This window comes from Pongo pygmaeus, chromosome 20, assembly GCF_028885625.2.
Source record: "Pongo pygmaeus isolate AG05252 chromosome 20, NHGRI_mPonPyg2-v2.0_pri, whole genome shotgun sequence".
NCBI lineage: Eukaryota > Metazoa > Chordata > Mammalia > Primates > Hominidae > Pongo > Pongo pygmaeus.
The window spans coordinates 19,537,674-19,555,521 of NC_072393.2; the positions used below are offsets into that span (position 1 = coordinate 19,537,674).

Genomic DNA, 17,848 nt, shown 5'->3' on the forward strand with positions numbered 1-17,848 from the left:
TGTGGTAGTGGGTGCCTGTAGTCCCAGCTACCTGGGAGGCTGTGGCAAGAGAATTGCTTGAACCCAGGAGGCGGAGGTTGCAGTGAGCCGAGATTGTGCCACTGCACTCCAGCCTGGGTGACAGAGTGAGACTCCGTCTCAAAAAAATAAATAAATAAAAAATAAAGTATTTTGGTGGACAGAGACCCTCGGGTCCAAGCTGACACAAGCCCACTGCATGTTTGACCTGACAGTGGTATTGGCACCGAGCACCTCGGTGCCCACTGGATGTTTGGCCTGACAGTGGTGTTGGCACCAAGCACTGAGCACCTCGGCCACACTGGCCCCACAACCCGCTGGTAGCTGTGTGACCTTGGCTGGCTGCTTAACTTCTCTGAGCCTGTTTGCTCCCTGGGCACCAGATTTGGAAAAAGAACAGACTGTTTGTGAGGATTACATTCCAGTGCCAACAAGAAAGACTTTTGTAAATGATTAAGCAGTACACACAGGACCGTGGCCGCGGAATGCAGTTGAGGGCATCCCTCCCCACGCAGGGAGCCAGAAACCGGGATAGGAAAAGGCTGGTGGAACACCCACCATCTCTCAGGATCTCGCCGTATCTTACCACCTCCCCTTACCCCCCCAGGACCGAGTCTCCTGCCATTCTGAGCAGGCCTGGTATGGGTAATGGTGTGAAGGAAGGCCCGGTGCGATTGCATGAGGATGCCGAGGCTGTCCTATCCTCGTCCGTCTCATCAAAGGCAAGTACCCCGGCCTCCTGGGATGGGTGTTCTCCTGGGGCCCCAGCCTCCCCATCCCCCCTCCCAGGCTCCCCGCCCTCTCCTCCTAGCCTCTGCGCCCCCTCCAAACAGGCTCAGGGTCCCTCTCCTGTGCTCCATGCACCCCATCACAAATCACCCTGCACCTAGGATGTGCATGTTGGTACCCCTGCCTACCTGGGCTGAGGGTGGAGTGGTGGAGCCTCTCTGTTCCCATGGCCCCAGATACTCCATCATGGGATGGAGGACGCCAACCACCCTCTATTCCACCGAAAGCCCCACTTGTGATGTGAATCCAGCCAGCCCAGCCACCTGGTAAGAGGCCAAAACCTAACCCAGCGCCAGTGTGGGGTGGGAAGCCAGAGGTATCAGACACGTCTTGGAGCCCCCTTTTTTCCCTCAGATTTTGGAACACTAAGGAATTAGCCAAGGCCAGGCATGGTGGCTCATGCCTATAATCCCAGCACTATGGGAGGCTGAGGTGGGAGAATCATACGAGACCAGGAGTTTGAGACCAGTCTGGGCAACATGGTGAAACCCCGTCTCTACTAAAAATATAAAAATTAGCCAGGCGTGGTGGCGCACACCTGTAATCCCAGCTACTTGGGAGGCTGAGGCAGTTGAATCGCTTGAACCTGGGAGGCAGAGGTTGCAGTGAGCCAAGATTGTGCCACTGCACCCCAGCCTGAGCTGGGGTGAAACCCTGTCTCAAAAAAAAAAAAGAGCCAAATGCAGAGAGCCAAAGGGGGTAGGCATGCTTGGTCTTTACTCTGCATTTCCAAGTTCACCTCTTAAGTCCACAATTCCACTGAAGAAAAGATATTCTCTCAAAGCAATTGGGTCAGCCCTGTTGTTCACCATAGAAACCAGAACCCCCACTGGCCCCTAAGTCCTCTCAGCTGAACCTGAAACACAGACCGACCCAGCCCCATGGAGAAATCATTGCACTCCCAGGGCCTGACTCAGGCCGACCGCACAGGCAGTTTTCAAAGTCCATGGGGTCAAAGGCTGAGGTGGCGTCATCTTCCAGGCCTCCCGACCTTTCCCCAGATTCCAGGTGACATCTCAGAGCAACAGGTGGGCGGGAGGACTCATTCACCAGGGTCACCACCAGGTGACTGAGGCACAGGCCAGGCATGTGCCTTGAAGTTTAGTGAAGGGGTCCCAACTGAGCTGGAAGAACACCTGGATATGGCTGTTGCTCTGCATGCCGGAGAGGAGGGGGTCTGCAACGTGGATCCCACCACGTGGACAAGCTTGAGGCAGCGGTGGCTGCTGAACCACACGCAGAAATGCGCCAGTGCTGGTCACTTGCCGGGCATCACACACACATGTCCATTCTCCTCTGTACTGGCAGGCCCTGACAACATTGCTCTTGGTCCGCCTGGCCAGCCCCAAGGTGGGAGGGACTCACTCTGCAAAGTCTCTTTTCTTTGGTTAAGAAGCTGAGCCTTGACTGGGCATGGTGGCTCACACCTGTAATCCCTGCACTCTGGGAGGCCCAGGTGTTAGGATTGCTTGAGGTCAGGAGTTCGAGACCAGCCTGGCCAACATGGTGAAACCCCGTCTCTACTAAAAATACAAAAATCGGCCAGGCATGGTGGCACGCACCTGTAATCTCAGCTCCCCATGAGGCTGAAGTGGAAGAATCGCTTGAACTCAGGAGGTGGAGGTTGCAGTGAGCTGAGATCACACCACTGCACTCCAGCCTAGGCGACAGAGTGAGACCCTGTCTCAGAAAAAAAAAAAAATACTGAGCCTCTTCCCATGGTGTTTATGGCCAACATGCATCCCATCCGGAATTGCCCACTTTCTCTGTCAGCTGTCTGGCCGACAAATTCTTCTTTCGTAGGATCTCCCCACATGATGGATCTTGAAACTTCGACCCCTCAATGATGCCTGCTCCCAGCTCTTTGCATAATAAGGTGTTTGTGTTCATTAGAGAGGAGCTGGAAGTGTCAGCCAGAGGCAGCAGCCTCCACTGAGCATGTGAACTGGCCCCAACACACGTCCTCCAGGTGCCACTGGTGGCCACCTTGAGAGGTGCAGTTTATGGACGTGTGTTCCTGATATTAAGATTTAGCATTGGCCAGGCATGGTGACTCACACCAGAGATCCCAGCACTTTGGCAGGCCAAGACGGGAAGATTGCTTGAACCCAGGAGTTTGAGAACAGCCTGGGTAACATAGCAAGACTTTGTCTTTGCAAAAAAATAAAATTAGCTGGGTCTGGTGGTATACATCTGTGGTCTCAGCTACTGAGGAGGCTGAGGTGGGAGGATCACCTGAGCCCAAGAGGTCATGGCTGCAGTGAGCTATGATCATGCACTTGCACTCCAGTCTGGTGGCAGAGTGGGATCCTATCTCAAACAAGCAACACAGAGTTGGCTTTGTAATGTTAAGAGCCTCGGCTGGGCCTGCTGGCTCACGCCTGTAATCCCAACAATTTGGGAGGCCGAGACAGGCAGATCACCTGAGCCTCAGGGGTTCGAGACCAGCCTGGGCAACGTGGAGAAACCCCATCTCTGCTAAAAATACAAAAATTAGCCAGGCAGGGTGGCGCGCACCTGTAATCCCAGGTACTGGGAAGGCTGAGGCAGGACAACCACTTGAACCCGGGAGGCAGAGGTTGCAATGAGCCAAAATTGTGCCACCGCACTCCAGCCTGGTGGACAGAGCAAGACTCTGTCTCAAAAAACAAACAAAACGACAAACTGATAGGAGGTAACCACCGAATGGAGGAGGTGGAAGAACTCTGTCTCCAGCAGGGTGCAGGGAGGCACTGTCCATGGAATATTCCATTTGCACACAGAGGCCCATTCCAGAGGGGAGCAGCTGGTCCGACTGATTCAGAGAAGAAACTGGCCCGGAGCTGGTAAGGCCTTGGACTGCTGCTGGGACCACCACCAAGCGCCCGCATTTCTCAAAGCTCATGGAACCAGATGTCTGCAACCTGGCTGCATGTCCCAGAAAAGGCAGAGGTCCCCAAAGACAGTCTCCGAGAAGCTAGGAGAAGATCAAACCCCATGGCGAAGTTTGGCCTCAGAAACAAAATCACTGTGCAATCTGTCCCTTTGAGGAAGGGAGGGCTGGGCTGGTGGAGGGGACCCTGGGGGCATTGAGGAAAAGGAGGCTGTGTTCTGTGGAACCGGACTGGGGGTGCAAGGCTGCTGGGTAGCCCAGGACATGTGGGAGAGGGTCTGAGAGCTGGCACCTTGCCATTTCAAAGATAGGACTGGGAGACCAAAGAGGGCACCCTCTGCCTGAGCTCAGTCGGGGCAGAGCTGGGATTCAGGCCAGGTGTGTGGACAGACTCAGGCCCAGCCCTTTACCCCGAGCCACCCACTGAGTTGAGCAAACTCCAGAGGTGGGGGCAGCCATGCTCAGTCCGACTCCGGTTGCCTGTTACACCTGAGAAGTGCTCCCACCTCCCTTCCCCATCTCCAGCCTCCACCATATCCTGGGTTTCTGCAAGAGCTGCTTCTACCCTGGTCACATTTTTATTTTTTTTTTTATTTTTTCAGACACTGTCACCCTGTCTGGAGAACAGTGGTGCAATCATGGCTCACTGCAACCTTGGCATCCCGGGTTCAAGCGATTCTTCTGCCTCAGTTTTCTGAGTAACTAGGATTACAGGCACCCACCACCATGCCCGGCTAATTTTCGTATTTTTAGTAGAGATGGGGTTTCACCATGTTGGGCACGTTGGTCTCGAACTCCTGACCTCAGGTGATCTGCCCGCCTTGGCCTCTCAAAGTGCTGAGATTATAGGCATGAGCCACAGTGCCCGGCCCCACTCTGGTCATATTAAAAATGGCCCATTTCGGCCGGGCACGGTGTCTCATGCTTGTAATCCCAGCACTTCAGAAGGCCGAGGCAGGCAGATCACTTGAGGCCAGGAATTCGAGAGGAGTCTGGCCAACATGGTGAAACCCCATCTCTACTAAAAATACAAAAATTAGCCAGGCGTGGTGGTGCTTGCCTGTAATTCCAGCTACTCGGGAGGCTGAGGGAGGAGAATCACTTGAACCCGAGAGGCAAAGGTTGCAGTGAGCTGAGATCACACCACTGTGTTCCAGCCTCGGCGACAGAGTGAGACTGTACCTCAAAAAAAATAAAAATAAAAATAACCCATTTATTTGAGCAAAGACAGCCTCCTTGCCAGGATTTGTAGGGTCTAGCACCCACCTCTCTTTCCCATCTCCTTTCTCTTCTCTGGGCCCCCTCCCTTTCCCTGTGCCAGCAAATCTGCCCTCCTTGTGGTCCCCCAGGGTCCCCTGCTCCTTTTCACCCTAGCCTCTGAGTATTCATTCCTCCCCACTTAATACTACGACACACACCCCAAAGTGACCTGCACCTCATCCTTCAAGCTCAGCCTCTCACCCACTGACCCAGAGTTCTTGCAGAACCCTGGGCCACCTCCTCGTTGCACGTTCCCGATGGGTGGCTGTATTTGCATTCATCTGATGATTCTGTTGGCATCTGGCTCTGTGTGTGGACCAGTGGCACCACGGGGACAGGAAGGGTCTTGCACACACCCCCACCCTGCACTGTGGGGCTCCAGGCCCTTCAGGATGCCTGTGCCTGGTGGGACTTCGCAGATTCCTGGGAGTCACTGAACAACCTACCCATCCAGGTTACATTCAGACAGCAAAGCATTGCAGGCTGAGGCAGAAGAATGCTCTTCCCCACTTCTCAATGGGTCCCATGGCCGAGTCCACTGGGGAAATGGAATCAGAGCACCTCCCGTCCAGAACTTTCCAGAATGCTCTCTGCCACTTCTCAGTGAGAGTCCCGTGGCCGAGTCAGCGGGGAAAATGGAAACTCCAACCTGATGGGCAGGTGGTGCCTGTGGGATCCCACAGGGCTCAGACACACTGCTGTGCAGCGTGACCTTCCAGGGAAGGAGGGAGGGCTGTGGGGGAGCAGGGGACTTGGGCAGCTCCAGAGGACTCCAGAAAGCGATGGCTCTCAGGCTGGCATGGGAGCAGTCAACGCGGGTTGGCAGCCATCATCAATGTCACTGTCACCCCCTCAACTGGGCTGGATGAAGAGTCATAGATGCCTACCTCTGGAGTCCTGATCGGAAGTTGTGGGAAGGGACATGCTGGCACAGAGTCAGGGTCTGCTTGCCTGATACCCACTGCCAACCCCCGACCCCAACGGTCCCTGGTGCCTGTTTTCAGTCCCTGTGTACCTAAAATGCCATAGTGCCGTGGTCAGGTGCACACAGGCTGTGGAGGGAACTGAAGTTTGCACGTGGGCCAGTCCTATTGTGAGCCTGTCTCTGAGAATGTGAAACCTGCACACCTCACCTCCAACGTGGATGGTCCCTGTCATCCTAGGAGGTTTTCACTGTGTCCCCAGTAGGCTCTGTGGCCTGTGGACCCACCACAGATCACCCAGAACCAAGCAAGGCCAACACACTCAGGGTGGGGTATGTCCCTCGGCCCTGGCCCAGAGGGTGTAAGGAAGGCACTTCTGGGGCAAGGTCCTCTGCGGAGCAGACCCCCTACCCTCTGACCTCTGATCACATGTTCTGTTGCAGCGTGACCACAGGCAAGTGCTCAGCTCCCTGCTGTCCGGGGCCCTGGCTGGCGCCCTTGCCAAAACAGCGGTAGCCCCCCTGGACCGAACCAAAATCATCTTCCAAGGTAAGTGTTGGCCGTCCCCATGTGATAGAGAAGCTGCCAGGCGGTCACCTCCTCCTTCATGGCCCCCAAACCACGCTTCAAATTGGCTTTTATTTTTAGATTTATTTTAGAAATGAGGTTTTTGTTTTTGTTTTTGTTTGAGACGGAGTCTTGGTGTGTCACCCAGGCTGGAGTGCAGTGGCGCAATCTCGGCTCACCGCAAACTCTGCCTCCCGGGTTCACGCCATTCTCCTGCCTCAGCCTTCTGAGTAGCTGGGACTACAGGCATGCGCCACCACGCCCGGCTAATTTTTTTGTATTTTTAGTAGAGACAGGGTTTCACCATGTTAGACAGGATGGTCTCGATCTCCTGACCTCGTAATCCGCCCGCCTCAGCCTCCCAAAGTGCTGGGATTACAGGCTTAAGCCACTGCGCCCAGCCAGAAATGAGGTTTTTCTCTGTTGCCCAGGCTGGCCTCAAAGTCCTGGGCTCAAGTGATCCTCCTGCCTAAGCCTCCCAAGTAGCTGGGACTATGGGTGTGCTCCACTGCACTCAATTGGGTTTTTTTAATGCCTCTTTAAAATCCACTCAGAGGCCCTGGCGCAGTGGCTCTTGCCTGTAATCCCAGCACTTTGGGAGGCCAAGGCGGGGCAGATCACTTGAGGTCAGGAGTTTGAGAGCAGCCTGGCCAACATGGTGAAACCCCGCCTTTACTAAAAATACAAAAATTAGCTGGACATGGTGGCGGGCACCTGCAATCCCAGCTACTCTGGAGGCTGAGTCAGGAGAATCACTTGAACCCGGGAGGCGGAGGTTGCAGTGAGCCAAGATCACACCATTGCACTCGGTGACACTCTGTCTCAAAAATAAATAAATAAATAAATAAATAAATAAATAATAAAATCCACTTCGAATCTGTACGAGTTTCCTGGGGCTGCTGTCAGAAAGCACCACAAACCAGGTGGCCTCAAACAACAGGAATTTCTTCTCTCACAGTCCCAGGGCCAGAAGTCTGAGGTGAAGGTGTGGGCAGGGCTGCGTTCCCTCCAGAGGCTCTAGGGGAGGATCCTTCCTTGCTTCTTCCGGCTTCTGGGGGCTCCTGGTTCTCCTTGGCTTGTGGCCACATGGCTCCAATTTCTGCCTCTGTCATCACGTGGCCTTCTCCTCTGTGTGTGTCTGTTTTCTCTCTCTTTTATTTATTTATTTTTGTTTGTTTGTTTTTGAGATAGAGTCTCGCTCTGTCACCCAGGCTGGAGTTCAGTGGTGTGATCTTGGCTCACTGCAACCTCCATCTCCTCAGTTCAAGCAATTCTCCTGCCTTAGCCTCCCGAGTAGCTGGGACTACAGGCACGCACCATCACGCCTGGCTAATTTTTTTGTATTTTTGGTAGAGACAGGTTTCGCCATATTGGCCCCACTGGTCTTGAATTCCCAGCCTCAAGTGATCCACCCGCCTCCCAAAGTGCTGGGATTACAGGCATGAGTCGCCACGCCCGGCCTGTTTTCTCTTCTTATAAGGACACCAATTCGCATTTAGGGCCCACCCTAACCCGGTATGACCTTACCTTAACTCTATTACATCTGCAAAGGCCCTGCTTTCAGATAAGGTCACCTTCTTGGGGACTAGGGGTTAGAACTCGGACATAGCTTTTCAGAGGACAGAAATTAAACCCTCAACAGAAAACCTCGCCCTCCCTCCCTAGGGTTAAACAGTCACAGGGTCCTCTGAAGAGGTGGCCTTTGCCCCCTTCAAACAGTTACCAGTTCCTGCCTAGGGCCCAGAAGCAAGATGGTTACGGCCCGGGCCTTCTGCCCCTCAGCTGTTTGGGAAGAATCTGCAGGCTTGAGCCAGGCCCTTCCCACCACCTTGAGCCGATCGCCTACCTTCTCTGTGTCCCAGTTTCCTCCTCCGTAAAGTGGAGGCATGGATATCCGCCTCCTCCTTGGCTGGCATGGGCATCCAGTGAGCTGGCAGGCCTTCGAAAGGGACAGCCCCGTTTATTTATTTATTTATTTATTTTTATTTTGAGACAGAGTCTCTCTCTGTCCCCCTGGCTGGAATGCAGTGGTGCGATCTCGGCTCACCGCAACCTCCACCTCCCGGATTTAAGCAATTCTCCTGCCTTAGCCTCCCAAGTAGCTGGGATTGCAGGAGTCTGCCACCATGCCTGGCTAATTTTTTTGTACTTTTTTTTAGTAGAGTCAGCGTTTCGCCATGTTGGCCAGGCTGGTCTCGAACTCCTGACCTCAGGTGATCCACCCACCTCAGCCTCCCAGAGTGCTGGGATTACAGGTTTGAGCCACTGCACCTGGCCAGGGCAGGCCCCTTTAAGTGCGCATGAGCAGGTGCAGGGTGTTGTGTTCTGCAGGGAACTGGGGTTCAACCCTGGAGGCAGCAGGCATGCATGCATGTTGCACACACAAGTGGTGGGTGGTGAGGGGTGAGGGAGGCGGGCTGCCAGACCACGTCAGACGCTCCTGGTGACCGTTTGTGGCCTGTTTTTCTGGGTCTCTCCTAAGAGTGCTCATGGCCCACCATGGCTTGGGTCCCCCATGCCCAAGGGCAGCAGAGAGCCAGAAAGGGAACCCGGCAGCCACAGGGGGTGGGAGAGGCAGGACAGCGGTGCCTGTGCTGGGGCCCTGGGAGGGGCATGTCCGGGAGAGAGGGCAGACCCCACATGTAGACCCCTGCAGGCCTTGTTCTGAGACAGCCAGGGCTTCTCAGCTGAGGCCCAAGTGCCTTGAGGCTGGGACACCTTCCCTGCAGGGGTTTGGGTGAATGGTAGTCTAGTCCAGGGACAGGGTGCTGAGTGTCAACCCATCTCAGACACGTTCTCCTCTCACTGGAGACCCTCACTATTCTGGGGGTTGGGTGTCAGCTCAGCTCCCATTCCTGGGACAAGATTAGTGGGGAAGAGGAGGGCGACTCTGCTAGGGGGTGCCGGGGGTGGGGCCACGCAGACGGGAGGTTGTCCTTTGCATCTCAGTGGCTTTTGTGCTTTTGTTTTTTCCAGTGTCTTCAAAAAGATTTTCTGCCAAGGTGAGCCACTATGTCACCGCCCCGGCCTGGGGACAGTCACCACTACCCTGATGGGCTGGCAGGAGTTAGGCAGGTGGTCTGAGGAGAGTCTCAGGGGTGGGGACAGGACTACCTGTCTTCCCATCCCCAGCTCTGCCTGGACACAGCCCAGCCTGGGAACTGACGGGACATCCCGAGTGTCCTTCCGGCAGTGGGGTGGGGAGACTCAACAGCTCTAAAACAACCTTTTCATGTTTGATTTATCGTTAAACAGAGAGCAGGTGCTACCTTCTTAATAAAGAAAAAGATGAACTGTACAAGCTAGAATGCCAAACACCAACAGACATGCCCTTGGGCAGGGCTCCGAGCTGCTTTGCAGCCTGGTTCGCTTTGCAGTCTGGTTCGCTTTGCAGTCCGGTTCGCTTTGCAGTCCGGTTGGCTTTGCAGTCCCCAAGAGAACCTGGTGGGGTGGGAGGCCCAGAAAACAAAGGGAGGAGGGACGGGGCTGGGGTTGATAATGTCAGTCTGGACAAATCGGGGTGGGGCCCTCACATGGGGGTGGAGTTTTGTACTGTGCATGGAGTTGGGGTCACCCCGGCCCCGCCTCCGCACTTTCGGCGCTCTGCTGGTCACAGAGGCGCGCAGGGAGGGCAGGCAGAGGCAGAGGGATGTTGACCTCACCGCTTATCTCCAGGAGGCCTTCCGGGTCCTCTACTACACCTACCTCAACGAGGGCTTTCTCAGCTTGTGGCGCGGGAATTCGGCCACCATGGTGCGCGTGGTGCCCTACGCCGCCATCCAGTTCAGCGCACACGAGGAGTACAAGCGCATCCTGGGCAGCTACTATGGCTTCCGCGGAGAGTGAGGCCCCGCCCCTCCCCGCCCCGCCCCGCCCCGCCCTAGAATCACCCCGCCCACACCCGCCCCTCTCTCTTTCTTCTGCACACCCCGCCCCCTGCCCTCCCTATGCCCCGCCCCCTCCGCGTTTTCCTCTTGGTGCCTTGCCCCTAGCCCTGCCTTCCCTCTTCCCACAACGAAACACCGGGAGACTCCTCACCCAGGCCCTCCTGAGGCGCCCCCTGATTCTGTCACATGCCCTATTCTGTCTTCAGAGCTCCTCTCCTTTGCCCGTTTGTCTCCAGACGTTTCTCCACCCCCACACATAAATCCCAGAGGGGCAGGCTGCTATGCCCCCAGGGCCGTAGGGAAAATACGCATCATTAATTTATGCCAGCAGTGGGGGAGCGAAGGCAGTCATGTAAACCTCAAAATGAGGCCCACTCCAGAGACCCCATCAGCTTGGCCACGAGGAAGCCAAACCCGCCTCGTGTTCCTCGGTCCCCACCCCTGTCCCCGCCCCAAGAGACGTGCGGGTGCTCCAGGCTGGGCATCTGTGCATCTGCAGCCCCCTCACTGCCGTCTCGCCTTCTCCTCCTGCCCTGTTCAGAGCCCTCCCCCCTTGGCCTCGCCTCTTCGCCGGCGCACTGGCTGGAACGACAGCCGCTTCACTGACCTACCCCCTGGACCTGGTCAGAGCGCGGATGGCCGTAACCCCGAAGGAAATGTGAGTCCTTACATCGTGATGAGCATCAGCCCCGGGGGCTCTGTGTCTCGGGGGCTCCCAGGTCGGAATCCCTCTCTCTATCGGGCCCCTGGGGTTTGCATCTGGGCCTCTGTGTCCACAGGGCAGGCCTGATGTGTCATTCTGCAGCTGTTCCAGAAAGGCAGCAATTTGTTCTCTTAGCCTGGGGGTCACTTTCTGCTTAGATCAAACCAAGAGTCTTCATTTTGAACTGGGCACAGATGCATTAAAAATATGTAAGAATATGGCCTGGCGCGGTGGCTCACGCCTGTAATCCCAACACTTTGGGAGGCCAAGGCAGGAGGATAGCTTGAGCCCAGGAGTTTGAGACCAGCCTGGGCAACATAGCAAGACCCCATCTCTACAAAAACTGAAATATTAGCCCGATGTGGTGGCATACGCCTGTGGTCCCAGTTGCTCCAGAGGCTGAGGGAGGAGGATTGCTTGAGTCTGGCAGCTTGAGGCTGCAGTGAGCCATGATCACGCCACTGCACTCCAGCTGGGCCACAGAGTGAGACCCTGTCTCTAACAAAAAAAAAAAAAAAAAGACAAAAAAAGTGTAAGAATAGAGGCCAGGCATGGTGGCTCACGCCTGTAATTCCAGCACTTTGAGAGGCTGAGGTGGGTGGATCACCTGAGGTCAGGAGTTCAAGACCAGCCTGGTCAACATGGCAAAACTCTATTTCTACTAAAAACACAAAAATTAGCCAGGTCTGCTGGCATATATCTGTAATCCCAGCTACTTGGGAGGCTGAAGCAGAAGAATCACTCTTGAACCCAGGAGGCAGTGGTTGCAGTGAGCCGAGACTGTGACACTACACTCCAGCCTGGGCAACAGAGGGAGACTGTCTCAAAACAAAAACAAAGAAACAAAAAAAAAACAAGGGCTGAGCACTTGTTTCCCGTGGCGAAGGTGGAGTCTGGGCTTACGCATGCATTTCCCCTCTAATAACAAAGCTTGGGTGATGGGGTTATATGTCTTGAAGAAGGAAAACATCAACATCCAGACACACCCAGGCCCAGCCGGCTGTGGGAGGAGGCGAGAGCCGCTGTGGCTCCTGCCTGTGCCTGGGAGGCCTGAGTCCCACCTGCTGGGCTGCTCTGTCCTGGCAGGTACAGCAACATCTTTCATGTCTTCATCCGCATCTCGAGAGAAGAGGGGCTGAAGACTCTCTACCATGGATTTATGCCCACCGTGCTGGGGGTCATTCCGTATGCTGGCCTGAGCTTCTTCACCTATGAGACGCTCAAGAGCTTGCACAGAGGTAAGGAGAGCTGGAAGCATGGGGAGGGGACGTTCAGGAAGCATTCCCTGGGGACCGCAGCTCCACCTGGGTCACATAGACCTGGAGACCAGGCGGAGTGGGGTACAACCCCTGGGTGGGGCAGGCTGTAGACCCACATCCAAATCGGGAGAAAACACACTGTGTCCAGCCACCACTGAGGAACCTGGACTCACTGCCTTAAATGCCTATGTGAGAGGAACTCTGGCCGGTGCCACGGCTTGTGCCTGTAATCCCAGCGCTTTGGGAGGCCGAGGTGGGCGGATCACTTGAGGTCAGGAGTTCCAGACCAGCCTGGGCAACATGGCGAAACCCGGTCTCTACCAAAGATACAAAAAAATTAGGCATGGTGGCACACACCTGTGGTCCCAGCTACTGGAGAGGCTGAGGTGGGAGGATCACCCAAGCCTGGGAGGTCAAGGCTGCAGTGAGCTGTGATCTCACCACTGCACACCAGCCTGGGTGTCAAAGTGAGACCCTGTCTCAAGAAAAAAAAAAGTGACTCTGGGAAGCCCAGTGTGTCACCCAGAGCATTGACAGCCACCTCACCTCTTCACAAGCACACACGCAAAGCATATGGGTAAAACCCAGATGGAAGAGAAGTACTCTTGCTTGTTTTGGTAGTTGGGAGAAAATCAAAAAGTACAAAGAATGATATAATACTCATACCTGCCACCGCATGTGAACAGGCATTAACATTTTGCTACATTTGCTCCCAGATATTTTGTTTTTTTTCTTTTTTGTAGAGATGGGGTCTCCCTCTGTTGCCCAAGTTGGTCTCAAACTCCTGGGCTCAAGCGATCCTCCTGCCTTGGCCTCCCAAAATGCTGGGATTAAAGGTGTGAGCCACTACGCTCAGCCCACTCCCAGACATTTTTTGTCAAAGAAATGTTAGCGGTAATGTTGAGGGCCCAAGTCTCTCTCCTGAGGCCTCTTATTAGAAGTGAGGGTTGCACCCCTCAAGACTGCTTTGAAAATACTTCTGTATGTATTTATCTGTGGCATGAACAAAACCATGTTACCTTTCACAGGTATAAAAAATGCTCCGAGTGGAGTCAGCTCACCTGGGAGTGCAGCTCCCAGCTCAGCTGGTTTGGGGTGCATCCACCAGCATCTGTGCTCTGTTCCGCCTTTTTAGTGGCTGCACAGTGGGCCTTACCTTCTTGGGGTGCCCTTTGGCTGTTGCCAGGTTTTCTGTGATCAGCCGACATCCAGGAGCTCGTCTCCTTGTGTGACTGTAAAACCCCATTTTCGGTGTTTCTCTCTGGAGTGCTTCCCAGCCCCTTGTCCCCACGTTCTTACCCCACGTGATGCCATCAAAACCCTTGTTTTTGCCCACCTGGTGAGCAGATCACAGTGTCTCCTGTCTGGCTGTTTTTCTGAGACGGAGTCTCACTCTGTCACCCAGGCTGGAGTGCAGTGGAACGATCTCAGCTCACTGCAACCTCCACTTCCCGGGTTCAAGCCATTCTCCTGCCTCAGCCTCCTGAGTGGCTGGAATTACAGACGCCCACCACCACACCTGGCTAATTTTTGTGTGTTTTTGGTAGAGACAGGGTTTCTCCATGTTGGCCAGGCTGGTCTCCAATTCCTGGGCTCAAGTGATCTGCCTGCTTTGGCCTCCCAAAGTGCTGAGATTACAGGCGTGAGTCACTGCACCCAGCCTTGGCTGTTTTAAATTCCTAGTTCTAAATGTACTATTACAAATGTTTAAAGAACCCCTACTGACCTGTCGCTGCTCCTTCCTCCTCCACGCCCACACACCCCGTTTAGACCCGCAAGACAGAGCGGGGTGAAGTTCATGGCCACTTATGTCCACTCTGTGCAACAGCTCGCAGGGGCTCCCCAGGGAGGGCGCAGGTCGGGGACCAGGCACGGGAGCACCTAGAATGTTCCTTTACTAGACGTGGAGTAGAGCTGATTAGATGTGAGCTGTGGCTCTAGGAGTTGGTTCTATGATTCTCTGTGTGTTTCTGCCTTTTAAGAAATTTTATTTCTCGGCCGGGCTCAGTGGCTCATGCCTGTAATCCCAGCACTTTGGGAGGCCGAGGCAGGCAGATCACCTGAGGTCAGGAGTTTGAGACCAGCCTGACCAACATGGAGAAACCCCGTCTCTACTAAAAATACAACATTAGCCAGGTGTGGTGGTGCATGCCTGTATTCCCAGCCACTCGGGAGGCTGAGACAGGAGAATTGCTTGAACCTGGGAGGCGGAGGGTGCAGTGAGCCGAGATTGGGCCACTGCACTCCAGCCTGGGCAACGAGTGAAACTCCATCTCAAAAAAAAAAAAAAAGAAATTTTATTTCTCGAGTTTGAGTGAAAGGAACGACCCGGAGGTGAGGCAGTGGGGCGTGTGGGTGCGCATAAGTGCGAACACACGTGGAGGTGCAAGTGCATGTGTGTATGTGCACGCAGGTTGCTTCTAGGGGTGCAAAGGCGCGCGCACGGGTGCGGGGTGCGCGCCCGCTCGCGGCGCCCTCACGGCCCTCCCGCCCCTCGCCCTGCAGAGTACAGCGGCCGCCGGCAGCCCTACCCCTTCGAGCGCATGATATTCGGCGCCTGCGCTGGCCTCATCGGGCAGTCCGCCTCGTACCCGCTGGATGTGGTGCGGCGGCGCATGCAGACGGCCGGCGTCACGGGCTACCCGCGCGCCTCCATCGCCTGCACGCTGCGCACCATCGTGCGGGAGGAGGGCGCCGTGCGCGGCCTCTACAAAGGCTTGAGCATGAACTGGGTCAAGGGTCCCATCGCTGTGGGCATCAGCTTCACCACCTTTGACCTCATGCAGATCCTGCTGCGGCACCTGCAGAGCTAGGGGACCCTGAGCTGCTCTCAGGACGGTGGACCGGTGACCCCTTTGTATTCTGGGCCCATGGAATGGGGGGGTGCGCTTGATTCCACTTCAGGAGCCACATGGGGTGCTCAGCAGGTGGGCCTGAGGGGCCTGGGCTCAGAGTCCACGTCCAAACGCAAAGCTGGCGGCCCTGGAAGTGCAGTGTTGGGGCGTTGGTGTGGGGGGGGTCCCGCAGCTCCCCTCTTCCTTCCTCTGCAGAGGCTGGCGCTGTCTGCCGGAGGTGTTGCCCAAAAAGGCCCTAGTGGGGCGTGGTCAGCTCCACCTCCTGATCCTGTGTGTCCTCCTCCGACATGCTGCTGATTCTAGTGACCCCTGTCCCCACCAGCCTCAGAGCCAGACCGCGCCTGGCCCTTCTTGTTCTGACTCCACGTGCCTGCCCGGCCTCCAGGGTGTGGGGGCGCCTTTCCTGCAGGCGGACCCTGCCCAGGAGGGGGCCAGCCTCGTGTTCAGCTTTGGCCACAAATGCAGCCCCTAGCCCACCCCACCCTGCCGGCCCTGCCTTCTCCAGTATTTCTCACGTGGCCACGACTCCTCAGTCACTAAGGTCTCCTGCTGGGAACAGTGTCCCCCAGAGCCTCATGTCTATCCTAGACCCTGCAAGCAGCTGGGTCCCCAAGAGCGCATCTCCCCCTAGAGTTGCCTGCCCATGCCCACCTGCTTTGTAACCTTCCCAGGAGACTCATGCTTGCTCTGCGCAGCAGGGCTGGAGGCCCAGGCCATGACTCGGAACTGCCTCAGGTTTGGGTCAGACCTGCAGCCTGGGGCATCTGCTGAAATGTGAGCACCCAAGCCACCTCCTTTGGCCCAGAAGCTCCTGCCCCCCAGGCCTAGCGTCTCAGTGCCCCAACCCTCTGCCCAGCTGTGGTATCCAGCGGGTCCCTGGGTCCCCACTTGAGCAGGCACTTGGCTGGGATATGGAGCAATTTAAAGCCCACAGGGGTTGTTCAGTTTCTATGAAATGGAGCGTGGGGTGTCTGGTAGCCTCAATCCCCCGAAGTGGGAGCCTCATGACAGAGTATAGCTTGGGGGTGGGAGGTGAGGAAGAGCTGAGGTACCCAGGGGAACCCCCAGCTAACTGGTCTCTCAGAGGAGTCCCCCAGGGCCCGCCAGATATCACAGGGACTCAGAAACACCCATTTCCTAATGACGTGGTGAGTTTCTTGATTTCTTTTTTTTTTTTTGGTTTTGGTTTTCAACTTGGCTGACCCCGGGTCTATGATCTATTCACATCAAACCCCTGACTGGTCTGCCTGGTGCCAGGGTGAGCTTGACCATGAGTGTTGCTTTCCACGGCTGGCTCAGCACACACTGTGTGAAGGGATCTGAGCTTGTTCATCTCCAGTCATGACTTCATTTCCCTTCCTTCCATCTTCCTCCTGTTCTTGCCTTGGACCTGCGGGTGTGCAGACCGCTCTCTCTGCCATCCTTGCATGTGGCCGCCAGCCATCCCTGATCTTGTCCCCAGAGGCCCAGGCAGCCTGTGATGGCTGTGAGGGGCTGTCCCACTGCGTGGGTATCCCTTACCCAGCACCCAGACTTGGCAGGAGACACAGGGCAACCCTCACAGGGAGATGGGAGGGCACCCAACTCCCACAAGCATGCAACAGCAGTAAGAATTGGGGGTCTGCCCCAGGTGGGTGAGACCAGATGAGTGGTTTTGGGGCCACAGGCTAGGCAGGAAAGACAAGGGGTAGGTGGGAGGGTCCCCCAGGCCCTGCTGACCCCAGTGTGTCTCCCCGGAGATGGCTCCCAGCTGAGTGGGACCCGGCAGGAGTTGGGGGCAGTGCTGTCCCCCACCCCTGCACACAGCCAAGCTCTCAAGGCTCTGCGGTCACTCGCCTCCCTGCTGGTCGCTGGTCCTGGTCTGGAGTTATATTTTCATGCCATGAAGACACTGTTTATATCTAATGTTTATATATTTTAAAGATTTGTGCCAAGAGAGTATATTTAATAAAAACTTAAATGACTTCTTCTCCTGCTCCTGGCTCTTCTTTGGCTCTGACCCCCCCCATCTTCCCCCATGAACCCCCAAACAGGGTTGAAGTGCTTTTGACACATTTGTGATAAAAGTTCTGAATAAAAGTCTTGAATAAAGTTTTTAAATGCAATTGTTGTTTGAATTAATACATACCACAATTTTCCAGAAAACACCAGCTGTCCACAAGGATTTACAGTGAAAAGTAGGTGAACAGTTCCCTCTGCAGGGGGCCTCCTGTGACCATTTTCTCCTGTCTCCTCCCACAGAGATTCTGTGCATACACTCATCCCTTTCAGGATATATGTGGCCACCCAGAAAGGCAGGAGGGGCCGTCTCTGTGCAGCCAGCATAGCCCAAAGTCTCATGGGCTTGAACATGGCCTTCCTTCCCAAGAGCCCTGCACTCTGGGGCTGGCTGAGGCTTCAGGCCTGAACTTCAGTCACCGTCTGCAGGGGCAGCCACCAGAGGGTCTCCAATGGCAATCCTGGCTCACTTCGCCTGCAGCCCATTGGCCGGAGCAACTTGCAGGGCCCACCCACCACCAGGCCAGAAGTGGGAGCCTCTGCATGCCCGGGAGAGAAGGGGCGGCTGGGCCAGCACAGGCCTGGTGCTCTTGTTGGGGTGGGAGCAGGAACAAGTTCCACTGCACTGACCCCCCGACTGCTCTCCAGTCTGCTCACGTGCAGCAGGATTTCTTTTGAGTTGGTCTCCGTTGTGCACATTGTTTAGCAGCTGTGCGG

The 17,848-nt window shown here is 55.5% G+C and overlaps 1 protein-coding gene and 1 long non-coding RNA gene across 3 annotated transcripts in view; one reads left to right on the forward strand and one right to left on the reverse strand.

The window, feature by feature from the left end:
- The window catches only part of SLC25A42 (solute carrier family 25 member 42), a 48,562-nt gene extending 31,461 nt beyond the window's left edge, over window positions 1-17,101 (forward strand). For both annotated transcript variants that reach the window (XM_054465034.2, XM_054465033.2), the window contains exons 2-8: window positions 626-740; window positions 6,306-6,411; window positions 9,406-9,431; window positions 10,105-10,271; window positions 10,858-10,974; window positions 12,106-12,257; window positions 14,784-17,101. In XM_054465034.2, the coding sequence (XP_054321009.1) occupies window positions 660-740; window positions 6,306-6,411; window positions 9,406-9,431; window positions 10,105-10,271; window positions 10,858-10,974; window positions 12,106-12,257; window positions 14,784-15,091 (957 nt within the window). In that variant the 5' untranslated portion in view covers window positions 626-659 and the 3' untranslated portion in view covers window positions 15,092-17,101. The remainder of the gene's footprint in view (window positions 1-625; window positions 741-6,305; window positions 6,412-9,405; window positions 9,432-10,104; window positions 10,272-10,857; window positions 10,975-12,105; window positions 12,258-14,783) is intronic.
- LOC134738874 (uncharacterized) lies at window positions 9,657-10,261 on the reverse strand. Its single transcript, XR_010125076.1, has 2 exons — window positions 10,135-10,261; window positions 9,657-9,870 (listed from the first exon to the last, which is right to left on the reverse strand). It is a non-coding gene; the product is annotated as an uncharacterized LOC134738874 (long non-coding RNA).
- Window positions 17,102-17,848: the final 747 nt, after the last annotated feature.